The 22,843-nt window shown below is 41.9% G+C and overlaps 1 protein-coding gene across 1 annotated transcript; it reads right to left on the bottom strand.

The window, feature by feature from the left end:
• Nucleotides 1-3,892: 3,892 nt before the first annotated feature.
• On the bottom strand, nucleotides 3,893-10,617 carry LOC134443333 (fucolectin-6-like). The gene is made up of 5 exons (XM_063193179.1): nucleotides 10,563-10,617; nucleotides 9,631-9,931; nucleotides 8,755-8,909; nucleotides 8,288-8,567; nucleotides 3,893-4,440 (listed from the first exon to the last, which is right to left on the bottom strand). The coding sequence occupies exons 1-5, from the start codon at nucleotides 10,615-10,617 to the stop codon at nucleotides 4,290-4,292; spliced, it is 942 nt and encodes a 313-aa protein (XP_063049249.1). The 3' UTR covers nucleotides 3,893-4,289.
• Between the last annotated feature and the right edge of the window lie 12,226 nt (nucleotides 10,618-22,843).

Below are 22,843 nucleotides of genomic sequence, written 5' to 3'. Positions count from 1 at the left end.
CATACTTTGCTTTTGTTGCATTTGCAGCAAAAGTGCCATGCAGTGCATGATATTGTGTGTCCTGCCAAATCACTGGAGAGGAGGAGGTTGATAGGCCTTATGGTTGGGAATGAGTTAACATATATCACGTAAATTCCTCACAATACCATAAACTGTTTTGATCCACATTTCACCTTTCCACCATTCAAAGATATAATGTAAGCACCGCAATAAAATCGGCAAACAATGAATTCCTAATGCACAAAATGTATATGTGCATATTATATTTAGGCACATTCAGACTTATGTGTGTAAATTTGTCTCATAATGGAAGAGGTGGATTGAGGTGGACATATTGCATCATGTTATAATAAGCATTAAAATAAAAGTGGAAGTAGAGAAAACATTTTCATTCAAAAGAACAGCTTATTGACATGAAAGTCAGCTGTCACTTGTAAACATGAATTCAACCTATGAAATCATGTCCTTTGATTCTAATCTTAAATCTGAGTATGGAGATGAATTCTCCATGTATGACAACCTATAGCTACAATGTAATTAAGAGTCCACCTTGTCTGGTGATGGCGTCCATATTCGATTAATTCATTTTGAGGTAGGCCTATTAAAGAGGTTTTGAGCCTAATACACAGCATATTTGAATATTTGAATTAAGCACCCTTCAAAACCCCTGAAAATGCTGCATATCAAACATGAACACTATCAAAGACACTTTGTCCTTAAAGCAAAAATGTGGGTTGAGACAAGTGCAGTATTTTGGGGTCAAAAAATATAGTTTTAGTGTGGTGTCACCCTATGTTCCTGTTGCAATCATGAATTCAGACTACACTGAAATAATTTCCTTTGGTATCTATCTTAAATCTTGAGTATGGAAATTAATTATCCTTGTATGAAAACCTAATGCTACATAATGTACTTAAGAGTTTACCGTGTGTAATCAAAGAAACGTACACTGTAGACTGGTGACGGCGGCCATATTGGATTCCTTCATTTTGATGTACTATGCATTTATTTATACATCATATTGGCATTAAGCACCCTTCAAACCCTCTGAAAATGTTGCACATCACACATGAACACCATCAAAGACAATATGTGCTTAAAGCAAAAATATGGGCAGAGAGAAGTGCAGTATATTGGGGTCAAAAATCTGTGTTTTTTTGTGGTGTCATCCCATGTTCTACTGCCCATAACTAAAGAATGGAAAAAGGTAGACACAAACTTTTTTTTTCAGGTGAAAGTAGACAGTTCAGTGCAGTTTTCTGTGGTATTTGTCTTCACAGAGACAAAGAGCATTTTTTTTCTGTGAATCTTGAAAGATTCGTAAAAATGTTAAAAATCGCTGACAATATTAGGCTCTCTACTTTTAAAATGGCTGCCAGCCAATGACATAAGCATTTTCTTCCAATCTGAGCTTAAATCTGATGACATAATGGCTTTCCCCATGTCTGAAAACATAAAAATAAGTGCTATTTTCAAATTCATACCTTATTTAGTCCAAAAGAAAAGTGATTGCAGGATTTTAACACGGTGGCGGCGGCCATATTGGATTTTGCCCGTTTGAGGCATTTCGGTACATTTTTGCGTCCGGCATACGGCAGATTTGGATTCAGCACCCTTGAATACCCCTTAATCAGTTGTATGCCGAAAATTAACATGATTTGCCTTCAGGTGTCAACTTTTTGGAAAAATGACCCTTAAAAGCCAAGTTTGCTGTAACGCTGGAGCCATGTGTCTGTCTTGTTACCTCGTGTTTTCCTTGAGCTTGTGGGCTTGACATGTCATTGATAACTGATGTTTTAGACCAATGGTTACCAACCTCTTCTGGTACGGGGCCCCATTTTGACATCCCACATTTCTGGGGACCCCAAAAATGAAACGAAACTTAAAACATAACTGGGCTACATAAGTTGTAGGGTATTAAACATAAATATTTATGACAGTCTAAAATTCTAAATGGAGTTTCAAATAGTTATGCTATATTAACTAGTAATATGTATCAGTATTCTTTTTCTCACACACTTTCAGACATTTCAGACGACACCATTTGAATTCCAGGCGACCTCAAATGGGGTCCCGACACCAGTGTTTTAGCCTGTTCAATATTTTCAAGAGAAGACACAATTCAAGTCCCCTTCAAGTTGCTCACTTCAGGGCAACTTTGTTTTCCCTACGGAGGCATGGGCAGGAGCCCACAAGCACAAGGCGAGTATGGGAGGCTGGATAGTGAGATGGAATCATGGCTGTGCTGCGTTACAAAAGTTGACTTTAAGGAAACCATTTTTGATTACATGAAGAGCTTGTGCAACTGCTGGGTTTTAGGGACCCACTGCGTACCACGGGGTAATGTCAAATGTTTTGAGAAGTGGTGTAACAGCGGTCATATGCCCACATGAAACACGTGTACCTCCGCTAACCCGGTCGGATCAAACTTTCTCAAAAATTGAAGTGATGTATTTTTGGTCTCATGTGATCGTATTTCTTCCCATACATCCAAAAATTGGCCCAATATGCATCAAAGGCACATAAATATTTCAAGTGAAATTGACTAATAAATGTTGTGGTTACTGCAATTGTAATATATTTGTCTGAATAATTAGCATTGCCATTGTACGAGCCATTGTTTTAGTAATGTTTTTCTTTGTTAATGTCTGAAATAAATGTTTGGTTTTATTGTAGCACTGACTCTTCTCTCTTTTAGAAGATAGTCTAATGTATGTTAATACTTTTGAATTGTGCTTCATTGGCTTAATGTGACTGATTAATGTAATTGTATTTGAAACAAATCTCTTGCAGTGTAATAGTGAATTATGCACAAAACAGCTAACTGGTGGTAAATATGATTTGCTGGTAATGGAATACAGGATGACATTGGAAATTAAAATACAATTAATGTCTGTACACAATTTTAAAAAACAAACAATTGCTGTAATTTGAAATTAACGTATCCAGTTGTATGCTGTAATTACCGTTTAAAGTAACTTGGAGTAATTACTGTTTAATCGGGAGTAATTACCGTTTACAGTCATTGGCCTTTTACAGATAGTTACTGGCAACTTTTTTGCCAGCTATTAGCTGTAAAATCTTTGTAGAGGTGTTAACTTTTTTTGTGAATTGAAGTTCTGAGCAATTGTGTGGACTAGTGAACGAGGGTTTGGCATTAACTTAACAACCGGCCACTGTGGCTAGTGGTTTTCCAGAGTCACTAGCCAATCAGGTATTCCACTAGCCACAGATTTTATATTGTTTTTTTTTTTCCTTTATCATGATGGTGTACGTTTAACCTCAGAACATGAGGTGCTAAAGCAAGATGAATAGCTTTCTACATGGAAGTATATCAAGCAAATATAAACTGAGTTACTGAGCTTTTTCTTGAACTTAAATACAAACAATTGATAAACAAGGGGAAACAACAGAATATAGGCTACTACGATGTGTATGCCATACCGAGGAATAATCTGCCAGCCAAAGTGGCTAGTGACACTGAAAGTATTACTAGCCACAGCCAAGTTTCACCAACATTTGCCAGTGTCAAGCCCTGTAGTGGGCTATATTTCGTGCAATTACCGTGCGAATATAGATTGCGCCACACAGAAAAATGTACATTTAATATGATGTGATCAGTGATGTTGACAGCTTTGGATGGGCCCTACACAGTAAACTTTGCAAGTTAATTCAACACTTACTTAAAGGTATGACATATATGACCAACACTGTAGGGGTTGAATATTAATTTAGGTGTTGCATTAAAATGGTCTATATTTACTGTATAGGACAAAGTAATTTGAAAGGGCCCCAGCACATACTATGAAATGTACTATCCAATTCTGGGTCATTTCTCCAAACTCCCCCATTTGTCCCCCCTGTCAGTGTCTCTGGATGTGATAACCCTAAAACATCTTTATTCCTTAGAATGAAATGAAAAACAACAACCACACAGACAAACACAGTGTTTAACTTATTAACTTTTTTTCTAGTAACTTTTAGAAACTTGTTTTTAGTAACTTAACTTAGTAACTTTTTAAACTTTTATTGGACTGCCCTAACAGCTTATGGACCTAGACGACTAGACTACGTAGGCCATGTTGTGTTTTGTGGATTGTGGAGGAGTGTCATGCAAAACAAATTTCTGTACAAACGGACAATAAAAGTTTATCTTATCTTATCTTAACACACACTCCTATAAACAAAAATCACAATTCCTTTTGGGTTCTCTAAATGATGACATTCATTATGGCTGTGTTTTCAAAAAAGGAAAACGTTATGGATGATGTGTGTTGTTTTGAAGAGCTTCAGTCCAGTGGTGATCCGTACACCTCTACTTCACATAGTTGGAGATGCTCTGCACGTCCAGGTATCACCACAGTCACGTAACGCCCCTCCTTGCCATTGCACTGAAACGTCTCAGAAAACCCAGCAGGAATGGAGGAGATTACAGCACACCTGAGAAAATGAAAAAGGTCATTATTTGCTGTACAGAGTCCAAGTTGTGATGTCATCATATTACAAATCTTTGCGTAAATTATGCATAATGGAGCCTGGCAAAAACACCTAGAGGCAAAAAACTATTTCTGTCTGGTGAGTTGGTCTCGTACCTTACCATTGGATGTCAGGCATAAAAGGACAGCAAACCTCTCCAATCTCAACACAATGTTTTTAACCCCCGCTTGATTCGTTGGAGCGGGTTAGTTACAGTTGGAACAAGTTACTCATTTTTGCTCTAAGTGGTCATGGCATGCAGAAGCAAACTGAACAACGTTTGAACCCACAGCCCTTAGTTTTCTGAACCATGCAGTGTGAGACTTAACTTAATGTGTGAAGCAGTGACGTAAGACAAACACTTGGGGGCCCCCTGCAAGATACTAGAGTGGGCCCCCCAACCACGCATGAATGTAGGCCTACTAACCGTAATTTCAAGACGCTTTTTACTGATCTGCAAACGTGATGCGAGAGAACAGACTCTCCACACCGGCCGTGTTGCAAACACGGACAACGTTCCAGTATCAAGGAAAAAGGTGAAAGGAGTTAAGGGTTTGGGACTCTTGGGAAAGTATAAGAGCTAAAGATTCAGTAGGTTAGAATTATTTTGAGTAACCTTTGAATCGCACGTTTATGAAGAAACGTGACGATATTACGAGGCAGAAGACGTCGCCGAATCAGCTGTACAGCAACGCACCAGTTGGTAGTTTATCTTTCTCAAATGTGTTGCTGACTTGTTCTCGAGTCTCCACCCCATAAAAACCAGCGTGTGATCTCATTAGGGCTAGGCTACGATGTTATGACAGAGCTGCGTTTGAGGGAAAAGACGCACGCTGTTCTCTGTATCTTAAATTGATAACTTGTGCAATCCCACCCTACGGCGCTCACGGACAATTGGCCAAATTGATCGTTTTTTTGTGCGCGGACCGTTTATTTAACGGATTTTACAATTAAAAGTTAAATCACAGAGAACATGTCAGAGAGCGTTGATTCACACGCAGCGTCCATCAGCTCAGTGTTGACGACACAGATATGGCCCTGTCTCGCGTAAGGGGGGGCCCGCCTTAAATGTCTTCGGAACTACTCCCCCCCAGCCAGGGGCCCCCACCCGAGCAGGGACCCCCGCGCTGCGGGGGTATACTTTACGGCCGTGTTGGGAAGGCAATGACTAAAATATGACTGAGACAAAAAAATGATTTTTGTCATTGTGACTAAGACTAAGACTTAATTTTAAAAAGCTGACGAAATTAACACTGGCGTTTAATACAATTTAGAAAAAGAGAACCAGTGTGTGGAGAGGGTTTATTCTGCACAGTGTGATATATGTTAACAAGTCCAACAGACGGACAACAGATGCGTCCCTCTCGTCGTTCTAAACCTTTTTTGCCCAAATGCCCCCCAGGCCTCCTCATAACCTGTCAAGGCAATTTATCAGGAAGCCTACCATGTACAGTATAAGACTGGATTTGGGAAAAGTAGGCCTACCATGGGATTTCAAATAGATCAAGTAGCCTAAATTCCAAACTACCAGACATTAGTAGGCCTAGTCTATTACAACAAACTTTTTGTCCCTCACCAGCCAAAATGTTAAATGTTAATCTTACTAGCCAAACACACACTTATTAATGGTTGAAAATGCTTATTAAGTTGGTCTTCTAGCCGAACTGAAATTTCACCAGCATTTGACCTGTTAGCTGGTGTTAAATTTTGAGCCCAGTTAATATGAACCATGGTAGTAGCTCTATCAAGCCATTTCAGCATCATGTGCAGGAAAGAATATAAACATCGACAAATAGGCTAATAAATAGGCCTAAATAAAACCACTGGGGTGAATCATGTCTTTATTGTTCAATGGGAGCTTTTTTTAACGCCGAGGCACAAACCAGTGTCATCCAAAACGTGATAAAACCAGGGGCGTCGTAGCTCTATTAAAATTTAGTCAGTCATGCGCGCTGTCAAGCGGGCAGGCGCGAAATCAACCTATATTTCGCAAGATCGCACTACTGGGGCTAGCTACGCTTTTTACCCGCCTTTCAAGCTTCGCTGCCAGGTCAGCCAGCGGCAGACAGACCTGGCAGAACAGGCCAGATAGCAGTTTGCACACATTACCCACTCTGAGTCACTCAATCGCCACATAATCACAACATAGTGTCTACATGGCGTAAATGTGATTGCTTAAATGTTATCTAGGACCAACATGCAATGTTATATTGTTATAGAAGTACTGTACAAGAAGTAGTGCAATGTAAGCATGTGGCTGCCTGGTTGTGGTAAATGGCTAACGAATGCTAACTCTAGCTTGCAGCTGCCTAAAAACATCGAGTGATCAAATGACAAAGTGGGGAAACCTATTTGTGTCAAATAAGTTTGTAGTGCATCAATTTATGATAGTGATGGTATTTATAAGCATGTATGGTCTTTAAATGAAGCAAAAACTAAACTGATGTTGGAAATCACAGAAATCGCCGCCATGTTTCTCTGAAAATGTTGGCCAAAGCTGAACTGCAACTGAACTCTCTGTGCCGCCCTGTGGACACAGAGGGAATCACAATTCAGAAACTCATCACGGGCGGACGGACGGGCGGACAGACAAAGCCTGTTATAGAGATGCGTGGGACACATCTGAAAAGAGAAGCAGTGTGCGGAGAAGGTTTATTCTGTACAGTCAATGATATATGTTAAAAAGAGAAGCAGTGTGTGAAGTTCTATTATGTACAGTGTTGACTAAAATGACTATAAATGGACTATTTTGGACAATTTTTTACAAGTGAATGTTAAAAAGACAAAAGAAATGGTGATAGATTTTAGCAAAAAGCCAATGTCCATCCCCCCATCTAAGATCAACGGTGAACAGATAGAAAGGGTTACATCATATAAATACCTAGGGATTGAGATGGATGACAGAATGTCTTTTAATCAATGTGCACAAAACAAATGTAAGAAGTTGCAACAGAGAATGTTCTTTTTAAGGAAGCTCAAAGATTTTAAACTAGACCGCAGTATTCTTCAATTATTTTACCAATCACTTTTACAAAGTATTTTATCATTTGGACTTATCTGTGTCTATGGCAATATGTATGTGCAGGACCAAAAAAAATTGCAGCGCATCATCAAATCGGCCAGCAGAGTGATTGGTGTTGACCAGACATCTGCAGTTGAGTTGTACAATGAGCTTATTTTAAGAAAGATGGACCAAATTTTAACTGACCCTACACATCCCCTCTACCCAAAGTTTTTAAAGAGTACTAGGTTAAATGACAGACTCCTGCAAAGAACAATCAGGACAGTAAGATACCAAAAGTCATTTGTACCCACAGCGATCAGTCTATATAACAGCAAGCCCAAAGCAACTTCAGCACTTTAGTTCGCTCACCTGGCTTAATTTATTTAATGCATTTTATCTATTTTTACACAGCACTGTTTTTACTTCTATTGTTTTTACCTATTGTTATTGTTATTTCATTTTACATCAACTCTTCTTATCCCTTATTTATTTTAATGTGGTATGTCCAGCGTCTACTGTCTATGTGTTGTAGTATGTCCTGAGGAGATGTGAAATGTTGACCACTTGAGTTTCCCCCTGAGGGATAATAAAGTTTACCTTGACCTTGACTAAGACTAAAATTTATTTTCGTAATTTAGACTAAGACCAAGACTAAATTGGGAAGGCAATGACTAAAATATGACTAAGACTAAAATTGATTTTCGTCATTGTGACTAAGACTACGACTAAATAAAAAAAAAGCTGACAAAATTAACACTGGTGTGAAGTCCCATTCATCATTTCTCCACCAGCAGAGCAGTCTTTTACCTGGGATTATTGATGCCATTGTTGTCCAAGGAATTGCCAATCCGGATTTCAGCCCCATTTAGCCGACTGGGGGAATCCACAGTGTTGGTGATGATCACTGAGAAGACCTTGTATGTCAGGAGCAGGTCCACCCTCCACCAGGGGTTGAGGTGAGCCTCTGTGCCACTACAGGACCCTTGGGCAAATATTCCTTCCCGATTCCCATCAATAGCATTATAAGCAAAGGCTTGTCCAGCAAGGTATGACTGAGTGGCTTTTCCTCTTAAGGCCACATTCTCACCTGCAGTGAAGGCAAATGACAACACACTGAAAATATTTTTGGACCGGCTTTCTGATGGGTTTCATGCCATTATTCTAAATAAGGTGAAATGTTGAAAATATTTTGTACAAGTTGTACATGTTGCACTTGTTGTTATAACACTGCTGTACAAAGAGATGACTAAAGAGATTACAAAGAGATTGCTTACCAGTTGGTGCCAAATAGCCATAAACCTCGACCTCACAGAGACTTAAAGTCTTTTTGGAGCCTGGCAGAAAAACATTGACATAGCGACCTTTCACTCCATGGCTCCACCTGAGGGTCAGGGTTCTCCCAGCTGGAATAGAGGATATTACTCCAGCCCTAAAGCACAAGTAGAGATTCATGTAATGTTGTGTCCACAAGTTTCCTTCATAACAAACCCATAGTGCCATGACAGAACTTATTAGCGAACTAGAGGCACTCAGAGAGCGCAGACCTCCACCAAGGAAGCTGCTTGATAGAACATTTTACTATATTACACCCTAAGTCTTTCTGCCTTCTTTTTGTGGATTCCCCGCAATTCAATTTCTGGTCACTAGGGGTGTCTAGATATATAGGCCAGCAATGGTGAAGGATCTGTGAAAAAGTCCTGGTTCCGGTGCGTGATCCGGATCACCACCAGAATTTAATAACTTGTTCCTCGGCTCATTACTAAAAACTCCACAAAGTTTCGTCCAAATCAGTTGATTAGTTTTTGAGTTGTCCTGCTGACAAAATCCTTTAAAAAGTCCTGGTTCCGGTTCGTGATCCAGATCACCAACAGAATTTAATCACTTGTTCCTTGGGTCATTATCAACAACTCCACAAAGTTTCGTCCAAATCCGTTGATTAGTTATTGAGCTATGCTGCTGACAAACAAACAGACAGACAAACAAACAGACAGACAAACCAACGCTACCGAAAACATTACCTCCTTGGCAGCGGTAATAATTATTTTATCTGTTCACATTTATCTCCATGAGGGTGCCGTGGTAGTTTTTAGAGCAGTACACACCACATGTAATATTGGACACTGAGTTTAAAAGATTTGCAGCATACTCACCGTGGATTTTGGTTGCCGTTGTCAGTAAGGGAGTTGCCAATGTGAATCTCAGCTCCGTTGATTTTCTCAGGGCAGCAGTCTCCTCTGTTGGTGATGGACACTGATGTGATGATGTACTCCTTCAGCAGGTCAACCCTCCACCAGGGGTTGGTCTGTGAGGCAATGTGCGTGCAGGATCCGTGATAGTAATGTGAATCACGGTTTCCATCAATCGCATTTATGGCAATGCCATCCTCCCACGTATCTGACTGGGTAGCCCTTCCATTTAGAGCCACATTTTTTGCTAGGTAATAAGCATATACTTAACATTAATATGACATGCACAAAAATGTCCATGTAAAATGTTGGTTTGTGATGGTGCAACATGACTAGCAGCAATATTTTAAGATACGCAACATTCATTCTCATTAGGGATGCACGATGTGAAAATTTTTGGCCGATAGGCCTATCGATATCCGATATCCGATATTGATATCGCGGTTTTGGCCGATAACCGATATTAACCAATGCAGATATTTATTTATTTATTTTAAATAGAGATAACATTTAATACAGACTGACAATGATGCAAACTGAATTTTTGAATGTTCTCTTTTATTTCCAAAAACACTTTTTAACTCCCCGTGATGAAATTAGATACAAAAAATAGAGATAAACTAGAAGACAAACAATGAAAGTCACTGTCAAGTCCAATCTTTTAAAATGTTAAAAAAAAAAACATATCAGAGCCAATAATATTAAGAACCGCAACATATATTAAAAAAAACATTGGCGTAAATATCTCGAAATATCAAATATCAGCCGATATATCGTGCATCCCTAATTCTCATAGATAAACTTGGAGCACACCTGAAGGACAGATGTAAGGGGAACTTTTTTCAGATAATGATCAAATTAATGAATCAAAATTAAATTAATCAAAATTAGTTTACCTGTCACGCCTGTCATGCCTGCTAAAATACTCAAGGACAGGAACAGTGTCTCCATTCTGCTAGGAGGGGACGGATGAAATCAACATATCATATACTCTATCAACTTTATTAACATTTTCAATTACTTTGACAAATACATTTTTTTATGTTTCACAATTGCTGTATTTTGTTAGTCCTTTTATATTGGTGAAAAATATGGTTGGAAACAATGTGTAATTGTTTTCTTACCTTGTCAATCAGTTTTTCTTTACAAGTGAGACGTCTTCGAGGGCATAGCCTACTAAGATTCAGCCCTACAATGTTCAGATGCTGTTGGTCTCATGAGCTTGTTTGCTATGTATAAAAAAACAATTTCACATGCCTGTGTTATCAGCTGCAGGTCATAATGAAGGACACAAGGAAGAGCAATAAGGGTACAATAAATATCAATCAAAATTATACGCAGGCATGCACACGTGCGCCACACACACACACACACACACACACACACACACACACACACACACACACACATTCACACACACCTGAATGTCCAACCATGGTCAAGGGGTCATAGATTACAGTAGGTGTAACCTTGTTTCCCTATCGATATAGATAAGACGAAAGATAACATCTTCCTAAACTGGTGCCCATGATGATTTTTAAAAATCCCATCTTGGTGGATCAAAACATGGTGCAGTTATGGCAAACAGGAGTTTACCAAATGATTAATGATTAAATTCCCCTGTAAATATCCATTTCAAGCTGAGATATGACTTTAACCAGTTAACGTTCGCCCGTTCGCCCGACACCTCCACACTACCATAGGCTAATTGCCAGGTGTAGCTGGGGTTTGCAGCTACAGGTACACGCTGCCACCCGCCGCCGGGTAATTAACAATCAAATGCCCGCGGGAGGGTACAATATCCAATCAGCCTGCAGTTCCAGGTACTTGGCAGGTGCAGGTTGTGATTGAAGCTGGCGTGTAAAAGTGGACACACTGCCCGGCCGTCGCCATGTTTTTCCAGCGTGGAACAAATTGACTAATGTCGGCATAATGTCACAAAAAACTCGGAGAAGAACGCGCTCCACCGCTGAGGCGAGCGTCGAACCAACAAGCTCCATCGACAGAGACGAAACAGACACTGAATGGGAGTTTGAAAGCGATTCAGACACTGAAGTGAATACAGATCTGGAGAACGCTTCGCTGGAGGCGAGACCCTCTGACTCGGAGACGTAAGTACCAATGTGTCAGTGGTGATGGCTGGGTCTGACCCACAACAAGACAGCTGGGCCAAGGGCTTCTCGGACAGGGTAACATGTTTTGAAAGTCTCTGTGCTTTGTTTCTATTACAGAGATGAATACACACCTCCAGCGAAGAGGATTGGTGGGAGAGGAGTAGGCAGGCCTCGAGGTAGGCCTCCCGGCACGAGTAGAGGCAGAGACAGAGGAAGAGAAGTAGGCCGGCCCCCTGGATGGCCACGAGGAAGGGGGGAGACTTGCCCCAAATTGAAGATGGACGTGGATGGCAGGACACCGAGGTACAGGATATACTTCCACAACAACCCATCTTTAGGCCAACTCGTACGCCTGGTTATTACTGGGGGAAATTATAGCATCTTGGATCTCTTCCGCCTATTCGTCTCCGGGGAAGTTTTACAAACGGTCCTCAGAAACACCAACAAATTTGGGAGACGGAAGCATACACTGGATTGGGAAGAACTGACCATTGCAGATATGTTCGGTTACGTGGCGCTATTCCGACATGTCGCTATTCCGACGTTGATGTCTATTGTCGGAATACCGACACGTTTTCTACCATCCGCTGCTATTCCTACATGCCACTATTCCGTCATCCCTAACCCTAACCCTAACCCCTAAAAAGTGTCGGAATAGCGGCATGTCGGAATAGCGATTGCCCCCCGATATGTTCAGCTATCTATCTCTGATCATTTACATGGGCCTTGTTCATGCACCAGCTCTTACAGACTACTGGAAGAGGTCAGCATTGTATGACTTCCCATGGGCGGGCTCAACCATGTCTGGCCGTAAATTCAGACGAATTTCCGTCTGATCTTGAAGAGGACGAGCTCAATGCGGATCGGAGAGGCAGCCCTGAGTACGACCAGCTTCAGAAGATTAAGCCCCTCTACAACCAAATCCGGCAGAACTGCATGGCCAACTTCCAGCCAGGCCAGAACATCGCCATCGACGAACGCATGGTCGCCTCCCATGCCAGGATAGGAATCCGCCAATACTGCAAAGATAAGCCATCAAAATGGGGCTACAAGCTGTTTGTCCTGGCCGACTGCCAATCTGGGTACAGCTGGGACTTCATGGTTTATGAGGGGGAAAACCAAGAAGGATCTGGAAAAGGTCTGAGCTACAATATCGTCATGGAACTGCCTGGTATCCTCTCCAGTTTTGGGCACTGGGTACAAGCTCTTTATGGACATTTTTTTACACAAGCCCAATGCTGTTCCAGCAACTGCTGGATGATAAGAAGATGTGGGCCTGTGGTACCATTCGAGAACAGAGAATCGGTTTTCCCAAGCACCGAGCCGGTGCCATCACCACTCGCCACCCAAGGGGCACGATACGTTGGATACGGGAGGGGAGTCGGATGTGTTCCAGCATTCACCAAGCCCACAGTGATGGCAGCCCCATACAGCGCAGGGTGAAGACAGGTGGCAGGTGGAACAAGTGCCGGTCCCTCCAGCAGTAATAAAGGAATACAACAAAAACATAGGCGGAGTGGACCTATCAGATGCCTTCATTGGTTACTACTCCATTCTGCACAAGACGCGGAGGTGGTACAGATTTTCCTTCTACCGGGACTCACTAGTTTGACGCCATGTCAGCCAGGATGGGCGGGATTTGGGTTGTGCGAATGGGCGGGATTTGGGTTGTGCGTACTCGTGGATTTGGGAGCTCGTGCACAGCTGTAGTGCTGGGTGGTTTTGTCGATACACAAATTACATTAATTCTTGAGGGTTGTTTTGTCCACATACAAAAACATTTCTTTAATTCTCAATCATAAATACGCCTCAATTCTAATACGCCTCATTTTCGATTCTAAATCAGTGGCACACGTCAAAACTGTTCAGCTATTAGTAACGGTCTAATAAATTGCATTGCCAGACTATTATGGCATACGGCTTAAACGGTAACGAGGTTTTTTTTGTTATTAGGTTATGTTGGCCACCTACAAAAATAATTATTTAGGTTAATCCACAAACTTATATACCTCGTTTGCAATAACGGGACCGACTCAAGGCAACTGCGAGCAAAACTCCTAATATGCCTCGTTTGCAATAACGGGACTTTCTGGACTCAACTGCGACCTTCTTGTAAAGATCTTGTCCAGGTAAAGTTGCATCGGCGCAGGGTATGCATATTATGCAATATGCTGATAGATAGTACATTGCATTTGACCAAATAATGTAGGCCTACATGTTGGCCACCTACAAAAATAGGCTACTGTGATAATTTAGCTTATTTCACAAACTGCTTCTAATACGCCTCGTTTGCAATAACGGGACCTTGACTCAAAGCAACCACGAGCCAATTTCCAAGCTTAGAGCGCTGATGCGTTTAATAGGCCTATGCCAGTGTAACAGGGCGCACTGTCTGTTCAGTAAGGTGTGTCCCTCAGCAGTTCCCATACCCCAATGACGTCACGGGACTCAGGTAGCCGCTCAGTGGCTAATCCGTAATTGGTGGCTATGCCATTGTTTTTATAAAATCAGATGAATTAGACCGGCTCATTGGAGCCTTCCCGGTGTGCCGGTATTCGCTGATGATGCCCGGTGCCCTTGCTACTCGTGCAGCAAGGTATGTTTGATCACAGTTTTGTCTAGATGACTGCAACCATCTAGAGATGTGTATTTAAACATATATTGTTCATTCTCAGGAGCCAGAGTCCCCGTGGCGTCTAACCCCAGTCTTGTGGCTTCCCCCCCCCTCTCAGTGTTGTGGAGGTGAGCTTGTAAAGATCATTTGTTATAGCAGTGGCGGCTGGTAGTCTGTCAAACAGGGGAGGCTGTTCAATTAGGCCTACAATATGTCCAGAACGCAAAAAAAAGGGGGGGGGGGTGTCAATTTTGACACACATCTTACATTGGTCCTGAGCCACATATGGCCTCACACACTAAAGGACTCTTGTTGAAACAAATTTGTTAATCATTAATCATTATCCCCCTTGTAGCCTATTCATAGGGAAATGTTTTTTTTTTTTTAATTATTATTATTATTATTATCATTAGGCCTACCTCCGCCACATAATGATGTGATTGAGTTTGCCTTCGTTGTCTTTGTTCATTACTGGGTGCACGGCTTAACTTACCACTAGAGGTCGCAAAATCTTTAATTATTTACCAGACATTGCCAACACAGTAGGAAACAAGGACTCGCCACTCACGGGACTTGGCAGTTAACCAGTTGGTCAGACACCACACCACGAAAGCTCAAAAGAAACGGTTGTTCTTCCCTACCTTTTTCACCAAGTCAATATTAGGCAGTGCTCTGCTCTGCTCCTTGATATTCATTTTCTCCTCATAAGGACGACTGGAATTTGCCAGAATTTAATCCACAATGCTTGGCATTTTGCATAGCTCTCTAGCTTTCTTGCAAGCTAGCCCTAACGAAAAGTAGGCAACTTCAACTTTTGAATTGGGAGATTAAAAAGGATAAGGACGTGCCACTATTAAGACTTTATTCGCAACACTAGGTTTACAAGAATATGTACACAAAACTGGAGTACACCGCAATGAATAGCTTCCCCACTGGTTACCACGACGAAACTTCTCAGTCAAATTAATAACATGTCCGCATTTCGAAATGAAATCAACTACTGTAGCCTACTGACACGGGGTTCACCCAATCACAAGTCGGAGCTCCAGTCTCCGGTCCCTCCCCCCTCCTCTCTCTTCTCCATTCACTCCCAGTGAGGCTCAGTCTCAAAATCAAAAAAATTTCACGGCAATAGCCAATGACCGTTTAGCATTTTTCCATTGAAAAAGCATACAATCCCACATGCCATTGAAGTCCATTGAGACGCGACTCGCTTGCGTTGTCTTGAGCGGAAAAAAAACTCGTGCGAGCCTCGGGATCGTATTACAGATTGGTTTCATCTCTAAGTTGAGCACATGCATTTTCTATGGAGCTGGGTCTGAAATAGCAATGTTATTAAGTCGTGTAGGCCTAAAGCATTAGTTTACATACTCTCCGTGATTTTGGACAGGAGGCGGCGCCTCCCTTGTACTCAAGGAGGAATCGCCTCTGGTTATAGGCGTAGCTCATGTTAAACATTTGTCCACTAATTGTATGTAACATGTACTGATCCGTGTGTGTGTATGTTCACCTGATTCCAGACACCTCAGAGTACGTCGAGGGTCTCTGTGGGCAGACTGCTTGCGGCAGCTGCTCACCGCTGTTTTGCCCATAGCCAAATTGTTTAGCCTTTCTGTTTGTTTGTTTGTTTGTTTGATTTTCTTTTGCCTGTCCGCCGCTTCAGCTTGTCACATTGTTATTTTACGGGGTTTGGCTGTCACAGTTCTAGGCCTGTATGCTGCTCTAGTTGGGGCAGGGCCATACAGTAGACTAGTAGTTTGAGTGTGTATTATTATACGGATTTATTCTGTGTGTAGTGGATATCCACACTTCTTGTCATTTAATCACTTACATAGCGTAGTGAGCCTATGAGCGTGTGTGTGACTGGTGTTTACCATAGGCCCTTGGTTTCGTGCACGAGTGGTGAACTAATTTATTCTCGACTAGTAAGCCTGCCCGGCTAGCCTGGCTCGGTGAAACCCTTTATCCTGTGGCAACCAACCCCGTTCTTGAGCATTACTGTATTTATCCCAGCGGCGCAGGTTTTTAACTATTGACTTTAATTGTATTAATAAAGAAAATATTGTTATTCCTTGAAACAAAGGTACGTCTCTTGTTCATTCTATCCGAACCTGTTGTGCCTTATTGGTTGAAATCAAAATATATTCTGGGGTGGAAGTCCCCCAGTGGCGTAGTCGTGCAATTACAAGTATCAGTTTGATGATTATTATTTTAGGAAAACTAACATCTAAACTTCCACTTGGTTACACCAGCAATAACCGACCCTCTGGACTCAAAGCAACTGCGAGCTTCTTGTAAAGATCTTGTCAAGATAAAGTTGCATCGGCCTAGGGTATGCAATTTTTTGTATTATTAGGTTACATGTTGGCCACCTACAAAAATAATTATTAAGGTAAATTCACGATTCAAGGCAACTGCGAGCAAACTTAGAACTCTAATGCTTCTAATAGGCCTATGCCTCGTTTGCATTGCTAATAAAAATGCGGTTGCATAAGGGTGTCGTTTGCAAAATTACTTGAATGTGTTGTTAAAATAACTTATAGGTCCACTAGTTCATTTGATGTGGCCTACTACATCAACTGAAAACACGGCTGAATCTCAAATGGTGCACTTGTGCACTTCAGTGTTCATGTTTCAGACGTAAGGCGCAAGTACAGCCCTCTCGGGCGACACGGCGTCAAACTAGTGACTCCCTTCTTCTACCACTTCATTGACATCGCCATAGTGAACACATTCATTCCACAAGGACATGATGACTACCAGGGGAGCAAAGCCCTTGTCTCAGAAGGTCTTCAGGGAGAACCTGGTTCTGCATCTCCGGTGTGCTGGGATGGGTGAAATTGTAAAGTCAAAATGTGCGCACATCAGTGGCACAGGTGCTGGACCAAGCGTAGAATAACTGAAAAGAAAATAAAGGTCCGCAACACTGTAAATGCTCCCAGAAGATTTATTGGCACGACGTTTCGGACTCAATGTCCTTCATCAAAGTATACTTGGATGAAGGACATTGAGTCCGAAACGTCGTGCCAATAAATCTTCTGGGAGCATTTACAGTGTTGCGGACCTTTATTTTCTTTTCATGGGTGAAATTGTCCCCTCTCCACAGGCCCCACCACCTGATGTGCTGCGTATGCGTGCTCACTTCGGGGAAGATGGAACAGAGGGCCGGCGATAGTGTGTGAATTGTAAGCACAAGACACCACTATTATGCACCACAGGCAACGTCGCCTTGTGCATGGTACCCACAAGTACTGGCATATAAAAGGCCAGGGAAACAGGGAATCAGGTCAATAAATTGACCTCCATGAGGGGGGGGGGGGGGGCAAACCTTCAGGGCCCCCCGCCTTAGGAACACCTCAGTGAAAAGCTCAAAACCTCCAGCTCTGCAGACCTCCAGAGTGAGGACTGGACCGCCGCGGACCGGCAGCCCAAAAAAGTGTGCTCTCGATGGGCATCGTCCAGAGTCATACCTTTCTAACAAGACCATGGATGCTAGTTTAGCACAAACTGGGTAATAATTGTAACCTAATTTGGTGGTCAAGTTTAAATAATTATGATACGGCTTAATAACAGTTTTGTTCTCGACACACGGGAGCATACGCACACACGCACGCACACACACAACCTGATGACCACTTGTGTAAGTGTCAATCGGAGAGGTGTCGACTATACTATACATTATACATTATCTGTCTCCCTGCTATTAGAAGAGTCTTACAGTAGTAGCATTATCACACAATTAATAGAATAAGAAATACACATATTCATTGCAGAATAATATACAGTAAGTACATTATTGGTGTAAGGTGTGACATCAAAGGCTATAAAATGTTGACCCTCTGGTGTGTTTTATTTATTTTCATTCCTCCACTGAAGACAATTGTTGAAAGTAATTGCATCCATTACTGGTGGAAATAGGACCCTTATGTTTACATGAGACACTTAAGTCCGATTTAACTCACTTTAAATCTGATTAAAACTTAATTCCGCTCTAAAAATATCATGTAAACCAGGGGTGTCCAAACTTTTTTTAGTGAGGGCCGAACACAGGAAAATAAAAAAGGGGCCGGGCCGCGCATTGTGTGATGACTGGTTAAAGGTACCAAATACAAAAGGGAGGCATAAGCTGTCTGGTATCCTAATATGATTTATTTCCAATAGGCCTATTTTCAAGAGGCAATGTAAGAAAAGGTAACAAAAAAATGCATCAATATTATTGTGTCAGTGTGTGAATTATCCACATGAACACGGTTAATAATTAAGCTCATTATTAATTGTTATGAACTATTATTAACTTGTGATTTTATTATTGCCTACAATCACAATGACTTGCTGTGCTTGTTTATATGCTGTTTTATTTGTAGGCCCTATTTAATTCTTATTATAGCCACTACTTGTTGTCTCTGGCACTTCAGGGGTTAATGTAAGACTCGCGCTGATCCAATCAGAACAAGTGCCTCTCTCACACAAACACACATGCAGCCAGGGATCAGAGCCATACAGAGGGGAGAGTCGGGCAATCTCCACTGTGTCCTAGGGGCGACTTCCGCATTAGCAAAATTAGCTGTTTAGCGTCTCAGAACTGCTTAAGCGTTGCGAATGTTAGTGCCTAGAAGTGGGCGTAGCACACAGCAAATGCGATGCGATGCAATGCAGGGAATATGACAAGACTTGCTGTTCGTAGTAATAAATTCAGATAAACATCACAGATGGTAAAACTGTTGTGATTATCATTACCGAGACAGTTGATAGTTTACATATTTGTGGTGATTACCCCGCAGTATAGTTCGTTAGTCCTTATTTTTGGCTTTTAATGTGGTGGTTCTATGTTGAGTCTATGGAAAGACAACCGCTTTAGGCACGACCTCGATCTCGTTGAAAGGCGGGGCTGCAATTTAATTCCTGGTCCTCCAATCGCGCAACTCTCCCTCTGTATGGCTCTGCCAAGGATGGATAGGCACAGCTCTCTCTGCCTCCCTCAATGTAAATGAGCTAGTTCAGTTGTGTCGTAACCTAGCTAGAGGTGCTTAACTCGAATCTTTGGGGCGTCCGGGTTGATTGGATCACTCGGATCACTTGAATCACTTGCTTAAAATAAATAAAAATAAATAATAATAATGTATTTTTTTAAACGTTGCTGCCATTAAGTGGCTATGTGCCTCCCCTTTTTTGTCCCATTTATCAATTGGCATTGATAGTAATTAGAGATGCACCGGATCCTGATTTTTAGGATCCTGCCGGATACCGGATCCACTGCTTAAGATCCTGCCGGATCCGGAACCGGATACCGGATCCTACGAAAGGGTTGAAACGCATAGTCTACTCACACACATGGGTCCTTTTTATTACGTTGGCTCAAACTTTTTTTTTAGACTCATTGGCTTGTTACCAAACTGCCTGCAACAGCTGCTTCCAAAGGGCTTTCACTCCATGCAGTGATTGGGTTTGTGAAAGACTGACTGAAAAGCCTAGGCTACTTAAAAACTAGAGATGCACCAGATCCTGATTTTTAGGTAACTGCCGGATACCGGATCCACTGCTTAAGATCCTGCCAGATCCGGATCCTGTGAAAAACCCAATTATCCTGTCGGATTCGGAACCGGAACCGGATCTGGTGCATTTCTAATAGCAATACAGTTTGATCAACAAAACTCACTTTATGAATTGTCACCGTTCCGAGTCTTTGGCAGCATTGAAACGACATGTTCCTGATTTAGCAATAAGTAATGTGTGTGTTTGTAGGCTATTTAAGAAGACTAAAAGTCAAATATTTGGGAGCAGAAGTCTAGTTGAGCAGGGACAGACAGGAGGCGAGCAGCAGATGACCACTCGCTTCCGCTGCTGAGTTGCCTTGCGACTCGCACACTCGTGGCAAAAACGAAACTTAAGCGGTGATCCGATCCATAGGGGATTCGCTGCTACCAACAACTCAGTCAGGATTCATCTCTGACCGAGTCACAGAGGGCGCCGCTGTTGACTCGGACGAGGGGAGTGACAGCAGTGGCTTTAAAGCGGAATTCACCTTTCAAACAATATTGTGCCCTATCTCTGTATTAGACCACATTATAACAGGGGATTATGTAGCCACTGGATATAATATCTTTATATTAAATATAAAAGCTATTTATTGTTTTAGTAATGGTGATTTCAAGCGTCATCAAATCACCGGAAGAAAAAATAACGACTACAATGCCATTAGAACGTTGCTGGGTGATTTGATTGGACGCGTCATCAAATCACCTCGGCATGACAGGCGGCATGGAACAGAACAGCAGGCAGGCAGATAACACATTTCGAGGATGGAGATATTTACATTGTCCGGATAATAAGCCTACTTCAAGTAGGCCTATAGGTTACTGCACAGTGGTAAAAGCCTTGGTTCATTCAATCCAACTGCTTAAAAAAAAAGTTTTGTCCCCATTGTTAATATGCGCTCATTGTCATTACAAATCACCTAGTATGCTATCGGAGCGCACCAGTCCACGATGTCTACGCCTGCCAGGCGTAGCCTATTAGGCCTGCAAGTTGTAATAACACATGGTAGGCATTGCCTACACGTTTTTTTTGTTTTGCTTTGTTATTAATTTTAATATGCTATTCATATATATTTTTAAAAGCTTGCTGAATTATTTGAGGTCCGGTCCGGATCACGGTGCAGTGGCCACGGACACTCCGAGTCCTAATGGGCTAAACAATAGGAGCTCGACAGTGAAGTTGTCTTTAATTGAATCAGGCTTTATTTTAAGATTATTCAAAGTTATTTGATGGATTGCTGAAGGAGGCTGCGACCATTTCTATCCTCAAACGTGGCGTCCTCCTTGCACTGCTGGCGATGCTCATGCTCCTCTTACGCAGGTTGCAAACAAGGTAGCCATAAATGCATGCCGCCTATTTTGCATAGGCTAAATTATAAACACAGACTTCCTCTCGAGGGACAGTTGAGACGCGAACGGACAAATCAAATTAAACACTTGTCCAAAGTAAGCGACGATAGCCTACATCTTCAAAATGCAGGTCTAACCCAACACCTCCCTCAAACTGGCGAGATGGAGACGGTGGGGTGTCCCGATGCGCTATTTAGGCCTATGTGGGTTTGTAAGCTATGTTTCACGCAAGTCATTTCTCATGACTAAAAACAGAAAGCATAACCTGAACAGCTGAATGCCCAGAAATGCGTGCGCACGGTGCAACTTACCGAGGGGCGATTTTCCTTCATGTTGCACTTGCATTAGAGTCAATTAATGGGATGAAGACCATTTTTAAAAGGCAGCCTGCACATTTGTTTTATTTAGGCCTAATGATCAATTCCCTCTGGCTTGTAGGCCTATTTGTTAGGGACCAACAGCAGAGGTCCGGATGAAACGGCTTTTGGTCAAACACGAGTAAGCTACGAGAGAGAGTGCGAGAAAGCGCTCTTTGATAAAGTTGGTTGAACGGAGACAAGTCCGCCTCGCCTTTGGATTTGATGGGATTAAACAGATAGATAGAACATGAGCAGAGATAGACAGGCTACTTCCTTCTTGAATGAGTATTACATTTATTTATTTTTTCAAAAATAGGCTAAATGTAAGGTTAGGCTAGCCTTCTCATTTTCCGTTTCAGCACTAATCTGAGGACAGCGACAGTTGCGACACGAGCTGCACTTCTCAACAGTTTGTTTTCCTTTTTATTCGCTGTTAGTAGCTATAGTTTGCGCAATGACACCCAGTGAGGAAAATACATGATTGCTATGTTTTTCAACAGTCTACATTAACAACACCAATTTGTCTCGGATATCAGCCTACATTTGTCCTAAAACCAGCCACGACTGCTGGCAGCGAGCACAGAGCAGCCAGAACGCAAGATTCCTTCGAATTCGGTGACGCGTTAACCTGGCAACGATTACTTAGTTTCCCGCAGTGCATTCTGGTTAACTGAGTACGTTAAAATAGCTTTGGCAATCGCGGTTCAGCACATAATTGTATTAATGCAACGAAATAATGCAAATTTCTTTATTTTTCTCATGTAAAATGCAAAATGAGGATAAATTACATGTGATAACAGCACACATTGCCCAGAGGTGAATTCCGCTTTAAAGCCTGTACGCTGTAACGCAGTGGTTGATAGTAGAGTCACGTCTGATCATTTCCCCAAGAGTAGCCTACAGACTGAGATGTAAAAGTGTTGGTAGAGCACTGTTAACATTTAGAAATGTAGACCTCAACAGAGTCAGAAGCACACATATCTGGGAGTGGGGATCCGCGACTCAATTGGCCACAAGAGTCAGGACGGATCAAACGGGCACGTTGAGGTGGGAGTTGCTTCCGTTTTACTCAGTGAGTGTTCATGACAGACTACTACTAGAGAGATTAGAGAATGGCTGTTGTAGACAACTAAAGAGGGATATATTCCGGTTTCATAATTTCACGTGCTGTAACTGCCATTTTGTTGACATATTAATGAATTGCCG

Source organism: Engraulis encrasicolus, unplaced genomic scaffold (assembly GCF_034702125.1).
Source record: "Engraulis encrasicolus isolate BLACKSEA-1 unplaced genomic scaffold, IST_EnEncr_1.0 scaffold_314_np1212, whole genome shotgun sequence".
Lineage (NCBI taxonomy): Eukaryota > Metazoa > Chordata > Actinopteri > Clupeiformes > Engraulidae > Engraulis > Engraulis encrasicolus.
Note: the sequence above shows the minus strand (reverse complement) of the source record. Positions and strands in the feature narration are given on the sequence as shown.